The following is a 10,000-nucleotide window of genomic DNA, read 5'->3' on the forward strand; positions in this document are numbered from 1 at the left end:
AATATCTAATTCAGGTTCTACAGCAGACAAGGCACGTTCTGGAAGGCCAAAGAAGACGACGGCTCATACCGATCGGGTGCTGGTCCGCATGTCACTTCAGGATCGTTGCCTGACTGCACCACAACTAAGCCAGAGACTGTCGGAGGAACATGGAGTTAATTTGGCCTCCAGAACTGTGCGGAAGAGACTACAAAAAGCCGGATTAAGAGGGTGTGTGGTAGCAAAGAAACCTTTGCTCTCTGCTGCCAATGTCCGGTGACGGTAGGTCTTTGCCAGGGAGCACAAAGACTGGACTGTCGAGGACTGGAAAAACGTTATTTTTTCCGATGAAAGTTTATTTCAACTATTCTGTGGGGCAAAGAGACTGATTGTTAGAAGAAGAGTTGGTGAAAAGTTTAAAAAAGACTGTATTGCACCAACTGTGAAGCATGGCGGTGGTAGTGTTATGATTTGGGGGTGCATGTCTGGACACGGGGTAGAGCAGTTGTATTGGTGCATTGGGTCCATGAACCAAGGCCAATACATTGGGGTGCTTCAGGACTCAATGCTACCATCTGCTGATACTCTGTTTGGACAAGGAAATCGGTTTATCTTCCAGCATGACAATGCACCATGTCATAAAGCAAAGAAGGTAACCAATTTCCTTCGTCAAAATGGAGTGGACATGCTCGACTGGCCTGCTCAGAGTCCAGACATGAACCCCATCGAGAATTTATGGAGTGTCATGTCTAAGAGCATTGAGGGAAAGAAACCATCCAATTTGGATGACCTATGGGTATTGTTACAAGGCGCGTGGAACAATATCCCACAGACAACAATCGATGGTCTTTTTGCCTCAATGCCTAGCCGTATGAGGTGTGTGATTAAAGCTCGTGGATACCATACCAAATATTCATAAAACAATGTTTATTTTACATTTGTGTTCACTCTGTATGTAGTGTTCAATAATTTAGATAAGAAAACATACATCTCTTAAAATCTATTTCGTTAGAACCTCTCAAATGTAAAAAATGCTAGATTCTGTCGGATTTGTTTTTACTTTGTGCCGCCACTGTATATACATATATACATTTATATATATGTGTGTATGTATGTATATACAGTGTTTCAAAAAATGCCCAAAAAAAAAATTATCCTCTGCTGAGTATGATTTACTGCTAAAGATTTTTTATATTTGAAAATCTTAAGGATTCCTTCAGGGGGTAAAGGGGGCATTTTTAAGAGCATTTTGTACAAATTTTGAAATAGTTTTCCTAAAGTCTTAGCCTGAAGTATTTTTAATTTTTTGTATTTATATTTGTAAAGACTTAACATAAATAAAATGTTTTTTATTCTCAAATTTAAACTTTAAAAAATTGTTTCAAAAAACTATAAAACCCATAACTGCAAATAAAAATATTTTTACACTGTATGTCTGCTTACACTTTTTGAACAAAATTTTAAATACTAAAGAATAAAACAAGAAAAGCAGAAGACAAGGAAGAAGATATTGCTTTTTTAAAAGACCAACTCAGGGAAAGAAAAAAAGTCTTCGAAGTAAAGATATGAGTATTTTGTTGGAAGATTAAAAGCCCATCACAGTAAGAAGTAAAAGAAATGCATCACAGTTAAATAAAAACTTATAACTTGAGTTATCTAAAAATGATTTAGATTCTAAAATATTTAGATCTAAGTTCTTCTTGTTAGTCTAGGGACAAATTGGGTGAGGAACATATCATACTATACACTTTGATAGAAAAATAATTGATAAATTGAGGGAAAGCATTTTTTTTTTAATTGCAGTTTTGGTAAGGATTAACTGATAAAGTGAAGCAATCGAGATTGCTTCAATATAGTCTAGTTCAGGGGTTATTTGTTTAGAGGTTAACCAAAAGCAAACTATTGTGGAATTGATGATATTTTTTAGATTTGAAGGTAAAGTTAAGTTTGGTTTGATAACTTCATTTGAATATTGACTGAGAATAATTCAACAAATTCAATGCCGATTGTAGCAAATTTCATGTGGATATGATGTAATTGAACAACATGTAGTTCATTTATGGAAGCTTCTGGTCCAGAAAACAAATTATTTGAAGTTCCAAAAAAACCAATAAGAGTAGTATGATTGCTGAAACTAAGGAACTAAATAATAAAACAATAGCAATGGGAACATAAATATACAATCAAGAATCATCTGCTATTCAATTTGTAATAATGTGATCAATTTAATAATATTCAAAAAGATGATATTCTGATTTTATTCATATTTGTTTCAAACTTTTAAAAGTAACAACTCAACAATTATAACAAATTTAAAGCATATCAAAAAACTTTTTGGATGGAAATGTAAGAAATAATTACCTGGAGCTCTAACTTCATTGGGATCAGTTCATCATTTAAGATTCACGGTGAAAAGTTAATACTATCTAAAATCGTATCCTTTAATGAATGAAATTTTAAACCTGACTGACAAAAACAAATAAGTAATAACTGGATGACTTGATTCATTTGACTTTTTTATACTAAGTGGTTTCTAAAAGCAGAGTAAAGTACTTTGGCACTAGAACAAGTATATGGTCTTTATTATTTTATTGATAATTTAGAAAATTTTTTATTAAAATGATTCAAAATGTTAACAATATTTATGATGATATGAAAGCTTACTGGCAAATAAAAAAGTTGGAGGAACGGAATCCTACTAGTTGCTAAAGCTGTTCTAAGATCTCCATTTGGCATCTGGATCCAATTTTAGTGGTTTTTTCTCTAGCAGATAAAGAATGTAGGGAACATGGTGCTTTACAGTATATTCATTATATTCATATAGCTATGAAACTGTCAAGTTTCATAGCTATATGAATATAATGGCAGCTTGTATTTTTTTTTCTTCTTTATTTTTAGAATTCTTTCAAACTATTTTAAGAATGGTACAAAGCACTCTAAAAATTACCCTATGAAGGAACCTTTGGTATATTCATAAATAAAATAGCTTTACTACTGAATCACAGTCTAGGCAGATGATAAACTTGGTTTTTTTTGCTGCCTTGACTCTTTTTTAAAACCCCATTATATAGATATATATATATATATATATATATATATATATATATATATATATATATATATATATATATATATATATATATATGTATATATATATATATATATGTGTGTGTGTGTGTGTGTGTGTGTGTGTATATATATATATATATATATATATATATATATATATATATATATATATATATATATATATATATATATATATATACATATATATGTATACATATATATATATATATATATATATATATATATATATATATATATATATATATATATATATATATATATATATATATATATATATATATATGTATACATATATATATATGTGTGTGTGTGTGTGTGTATATATATATATATGTGTGTGTGTATATATATATATATATATGTATATATATATATATGTATATATATATATATATATATATATATATATATATATATATATATATATATATGGGTGTGTGTGTCTGTGCATGTAAGTATATATAAGATAATAGTTATTAATTAAATAAAGCAAAATTGAATAAAATTTTAAACATAATCCTAAAATAGGCAAAGATTGCTACATAAAATAATACTTAAAAAATTTTATTGCAGAAATAAATCCACACCACTAACAAAAAACCAATATTTCTTGTGAATCTTGATTGGTTGTCAAGCAGTGGTTGTCAAGCAGTGCTACTTCTTTAAAAGCTTTATGCATACTCAATACCCTAAAGAAAGAGAATTCAATGCTCTTTCTTCAGACCACTGACTATGAATATTTTGCTTTCGAAAGTCATTTGAAAATCTTCACTTTGTCTGAAGTGTGCTAATTCAATTACAATGGTACCTAAGTATGATCTAAATATTTTGGTGACAGGAAAAATTATCATCTTCCAAAGTGCAACAAAAAAATGCCCAGTGAGACGGAAACCTAACACCACATTACAATTCATTCAATACTCAAATAGTACATGGATATCAGTTTAATTTGGCAAAAAAAACAACTAGTAATCCTCAAGAAAAAGATTCATAATAACAACTATTTGATTTTTTGAAGCACAATAATAAAATGTCTTTGAAATAATCAATTATTAGATTAAAAACTTTAATAATGATAAATACCTTCTTCCTTGACCAGTTCCTAAACGTTTACCATTAAAATATACACCAACTAAAAATAAAATTATGTGTGTATTTATCTTTCATTTAGAAATTAACACTATATTTACCAAAATATGCATATAAACAATATTAATGATGGTCTTAATGTACTTATAAAATTGCTAGCTCTAGGTTCTATATCTACATTAATGATCTCAAATTACTTGTAATACATCTAATTTTTTAGACCTACATCATTGATGGTCTGGGCAGGTATTAAAAGTTAGTAGGTCATTATAATTTAACTGTTTAACAGAATTAAACAGCAAAAATATAATGACTAACGGCCAATAATTACAGAAACTGTTAATTTACCTTTAAAATTTTGTACACCATTAATGGTACTTAGTTTTATTCTCCTAAAAAGAACAAATAACAATTTTTATAATTATTAAATTAAAAATTTTAAAACTTGAAAATGAAGCAAAAAAAGTAAATAAAACTATCTATACTTAAATGTAAAAAATAGCATATTAAATATATTTAAATAAATTAAAAATATATACTAAATATACTTAAATATAAAAAATAGTATATTAAATATACTTAAATAAATTAAAAATATATACTAAATATACTTAAATATAAAACAAAGTATAACAAATATACTTGAATAAAAAAAATTTTGTTTTTGTTTGGAACGAATATGTATTACCATGTTCAACTTATTGGCAATTTATAAATTCAAAACATTATAATTAATGATTTTAATTTGTTTTGAATATTAATCTGCATGCCTTTGTTTAAAACTATACTCTAGTTTATAAAAGTTTGAGTTTTTATGACAAAATAATTTTCTAGATTGGTGAACAGTTTAATTAAACTCATGCCATCAAGTGTTTCATTTGGGATCAAAAAATTACACAAAATACTGCAAATGACAAAAAATTACACAAAATACTGTGAATGACAAAAAATGGGCTATGGTCATAGTGAATAACATACCAAACATATAAAGTTAGCAAATAATTAGATATTTTATTATCACACAAAATAACAAATGAAATCAAATAACCCATTGTTAGAAATAAATCTCTGACCCAGTTCACTAAAATATTAGATTAAAAAATCTACAAATGTTTAATTTACAAAAATATTAAATTAAAAAAATCTGCAAATGTTTAATTTACTAAAATATTAGATTAAAAAAATCTGCAAATGTTTAATTTACTAAAATATTAGATTAAAAAAATCTACAAATGTTTAAATAACAATAACATTAAAGCAGAAAGTTAAACCAATTTTTACTGGAACAAAAGCATTTTGAAAAAATTCATGATTTTTTCCAATCCTGATAATTTCGAATTTTATTTTCAAATAAAATTAAATTAAAAAATTCATATTCTGACTAGACTAGAAATTATCAAGTTGTACAAGGTGAGTACTTCTATGAATGGTCGGAGGTCCTCAATGGATTCCATAAGGTTTTGTACTGGGGCTTCTCCTTTTTGTGATCTTAATTAACAACATGCCAGGCCTCACTCAACCTGTTTTAAGCTGTTTGCCGACAGCGCAAAACTAATAGTAGTTATTATAAAGACCTCCAACTATCAAACTCATCAAAATGCCATTGACCGCCATGTCAAATGAACCCATAGCTGGAGCATGAGTTTTAACATAGACAAGTGCAAAGCTATGTTCTTTGACAAAAGAATTAACAACTGTTTCAACACTGCTTTTATTGATTTATCTACACCATGACTGACAATCTTGGCAGCAACCACAACCTTGACAAAACCTGCTCTGAGTGTGACCTCGGTATTATTGTCAATAACAAACTTAAGTGGCAGGATCAAGTTGCACATGCTGTTGTTAAGGCTAACATGACACTAGCCTATTAAAAAGAACCTTTCACTATTGGGATTTTAATAAATTTTATATACTTTATACAAATTATATATGACCACATCTTGAGTTCTGTTCTTTCGCATGAAATCCTTATTATTACCAAGACATTGATGCTCTTAAAGCAGTGCAGGAAAGAACCACTAAGTTCGTACCTCTTTTTAGGCGCCTAAAGTATTGTCAGACTAACTGCTGTAAATATTCAATCTCTAGAGAATAGAAGGCATAGAGGTGACCATTGATCATCTAATACTTTAAGATGTACTACGGCCTCAACAATGCCGAGCTCCAGAGACCAAACCAGTTAGCTACAGCATTAAGCGTGCAAGGACCTGCAAAAAGCCTCGGAGGGTAGTGTCATCAAATTTAATGCCAAACATTATTTTACTCCATTCAAACTATGCCGAACGAGAATTTTTCTTCACCAACTGTGTCGTACCTGACTGGAATTTACTCCCAAATTCCATAATATCTGCAGCATCATTGAATAACTTTAAAAAACAACTAGATACATATTTTTCTAAACATTTATTACATGAAAAGAACTGACATTTATTATAGCAGAGCTTCATTAGTTGCCATGCTTGCAAATGCTTAAACATTTGTTATAAATTACTTTTATTATTATTATAAGTATTATTATTACTTAATACAGCAAAAATTTGACTTACTTGTACACTGGATGTTCTACCTTGTCAGGTTTCGTTTTGTTATAATAAGTGTTGCAACATTGTTGAAGCTGAGACTTAGGTTCTAACCAGTCTTGACTAAGAATGAACTCCTGATAAAAATTAATAAATGACATGTAATAATCAAAACTGAGAGGAACTAATCATTAACTAAGCCATTTTTTTGTTGTTGTCTAAACTGAATCTTTTTGCAAAAATTTGATTTAGATAAAATTAAAAGAGTTTAAAAATCGAAATCATAAAGATTAAAAATCTAAAGATTTTAAAAACATCTCTTTATCATAAGTTATTCATAATGCTTTCATAAAACTATTTTTTTTTTTCTTTCAGATGAGGTTGTGAATTTCACAGGGTGAGACGCTTAAGATCTGGTATTTTTGAAAACTCATATTCCAACAGATAAACATTTTAAGTATAACTTTTTTGATGCTCTCTTAATAGGTTTAGTCTGGACATCTGAACAGGTTTTATTTAAAAATTAATTCTCTTTACTCCATTCTTCTTTCAGGTATTCATTGCGTGTAATAAAAGAACTATGCAAATTATAAGTATTTCCTCATTACCTTAAGACGTGATAAAATACAGACTTCAATGAGCTTTTGACAATGCAGAAGTCCTTTATCCAGATGTAATGCAGCTAAAAATGCTAAAGTAAAAAGTATTTGATAATAAACGTTTTAAAGTGAGATGTTAAGTAAAAAAAAATTTGAAAAAATAGAAACCACTATTTTTACCTTCAAAAACATCTGAGAAAGTTTTTTCATTGGTTGTACTAGGCTCCTAAAGTTTATAAAATAGTTCAAACTAACAAATAAAAAAGACATATTTCACTGATGGCTGCTAACTGAGCTTAATTTCTAAAATTGTAGATAATTACAATTTTGATTTTCAATCAATAATTTTGACATTTTCATACTTACATTAAATTTTTAAACATATCGAGATAATGATAGACTAAATTTTTGCTGTATTTTTAATTGACTGTATTTTCAACCCACTGTAATTTCGATCGATTTCATAATTACCTCTAATCTAATATATATTTTGTATACTTTTTGGTGATTTGTATCAGAGCTGAACTTAAGATTTTTAACTAGATTACAATAAAATTAAAAACTTAAAAAAATTTATTTTCATTAAAAAAGTGCCTGACTAAACTGTCTTTTGAAATAAAAATCACCTAGTCTGGTGAAAATTAGACATTTGATATTGGTCAAATGAAGAAATCAAAATAGAATGAAAACAAAAATAATTAGAAAAAATAATAATAAAAAAATAAAATAGGATGTGTAGACCAAATTAGTAGATACAAGTGAAAATTAGACATCTGATATTGGTCAAATGAAGAAATCAAAATAGAATGAAAACAAAAATGAGTAGAAAAAATAAATAAATAAATAAAATAGGATGTGTAGACCAAATTAGTAGATAAAAGTTTTTGTAAACCTAATTATGTGACAAATATCTTAACCAGATGAAAATCAAATGCGTAGTACTCTTTACAAATTTTTTTTACAAGTTTATAATATTATGACTATTATAATGCTTTTTTATTATGTGTTCAACTATTTTCATTGTTTTAAAAAATATATTGATTCTGATCTTGTTACAATCTTGATGTTTTTGATCATTAAAGATAATCAAAAATTTTTGACGAAGTAAAAAATAAATGATAACAACTTACATGATTAGGGTGAAATACAATATATTTGATTAAATCTATTTCTTCTGAAGCCTTTGCTAAACATTTTAGATTGATTAAAGATATCCGCAACAGCTAGAAATTTTAATTTTTTTTTTTAAATGAATCAATGAAACAAACAAACAAACAAAATAACAGTTTTCATACCGTCAAGTGACCTTCTTGATGATTTGGAAAGTGCTTATAAAGATAATCACTGCAAATATATTTTAAGATAGCATCGCCTAAAAACTCAAGTTGTTCATAATTCCCCCTAAAATCAATGAATGCTTCATGTCAAAAACAAAAAACAACAACAACAAAAAAACAAATATATAATAATGGATAAAAGAACAGTAATTCATAAAAAAATATAAGAAACATTTAAAAAAAATGAGCTCATTTAACTAACAAACCATGAGCAAAATGCAAAAGATGAATAAAATAACCTTTTATAGAATAATCTAACAATAAAAAGGTTATATTTCATTGAAAAATATGGATAATTACCGAGTAATCGTTTCATCATCAAGTCCTTTAACAGAATGTGTTAACGCTTTTACTAAAAGACTTATATGAGTGAATTCAACACCAATTTTCTTTTCCAGGGTAACAAACTTCTAAATTTTTTTATGTATTTGTACAAAATTTACATAAATAAATTTGCATGCTATATTTAATTTGAAAAAAAAATACCTGCAATGTCAAAGAATCTTTTATAAGATGACGGTCACCACTTTCATATTCAATCTGAATGTATATAAATATATATTTAAACTAATATTATTTAATTTAAAAAGATTAATTATAAAATACAATACAGTTAATTATTAATATATATGTATAAGTTAATATATATATACAAATATATAAATACATGTTACAACAATTAGCAAGTCAGCTGTATAAACCTTTTAAAAAATAAATTGATTGTTTTTTTGTTTTGTTTTTTAAATTGATTCTAATAAATTAATTGTCAGAAAGTCATTAGGAGGAGGAGATAATAAATTGTTAGTCATGAGTCATTATTTGGAGGGGTCAGAGTGTTCTCCAGAGTTTTTAAAAATAAGAACAACAAATGTAATTTTTCAGCAGGCAAGAAAACAAGTTTCATTCAAACACTTATTAAATACTCTGGAGAGAAATAAAGTGAATTGTGGAGAAGCAAAACTTTTCTAAGAACAAAGAGAAAGGCAAATGAATGAAGAGTGTTAAATAGAAGCACATAAAAAGCTAGTCATAGGACTCAAACTTGATGGTAGATAGGTGAACTGATACATAAGTATATACCCAGGCCAAGTATGTGACTATTGGAAGTCTTTGCAAATCAAAGGCCATTAAAACTGAGATTTGAAGATGAAACAGCTATTTTATCTTCAAATCTCTGAGAATACTGAGATCAGAAGAATAAACAGCAGAACTGAAATTAGTCTCACAAAGTAAATCTGGTGAATTTTGCAAGAGGTAAGATTCAACTGATAAAAAGTTACTTCAAAGATCACAAATATTTGTAAAAGATAGATTGGAACTGTTATGTGGTGGTGACTTTTTTATGTGTAATATTTTAGTGATGTTTTAGAATAAAAAAGACTTA

At 27.6% G+C, this 10,000-nt stretch overlaps 1 protein-coding gene across 1 annotated transcript in view; it reads right to left on the bottom strand.

The window, feature by feature from the left end:
* The window catches only part of LOC100211674 (ribonuclease 3), a 64,583-nt gene that overhangs the window by 8,449 nt on the left and 46,134 nt on the right, over positions 1-10,000 (bottom strand). Inside the window, exons 28-36 of the mRNA XM_065790524.1 lie at positions 9,103-9,156; positions 8,917-9,026; positions 8,575-8,680; positions 8,410-8,502; positions 7,460-7,505; positions 7,289-7,371; positions 6,708-6,817; positions 4,507-4,550; positions 4,153-4,201 (exon numbers count right to left, since the gene is read on the bottom strand). Coding sequence (XP_065646596.1) covers positions 4,153-4,201; positions 4,507-4,550; positions 6,708-6,817; positions 7,289-7,371; positions 7,460-7,505; positions 8,410-8,502; positions 8,575-8,680; positions 8,917-9,026; positions 9,103-9,156 — 695 coding nt within the window. The remainder of the gene's footprint in view (positions 1-4,152; positions 4,202-4,506; positions 4,551-6,707; positions 6,818-7,288; positions 7,372-7,459; positions 7,506-8,409; positions 8,503-8,574; positions 8,681-8,916; positions 9,027-9,102; positions 9,157-10,000) is intronic.

Source organism: Hydra vulgaris, chromosome 02, assembly GCF_038396675.1.
Source record: "Hydra vulgaris chromosome 02, alternate assembly HydraT2T_AEP".
Taxonomy (NCBI): Eukaryota; Metazoa; Cnidaria; class Hydrozoa; order Anthoathecata; family Hydridae; genus Hydra; species Hydra vulgaris.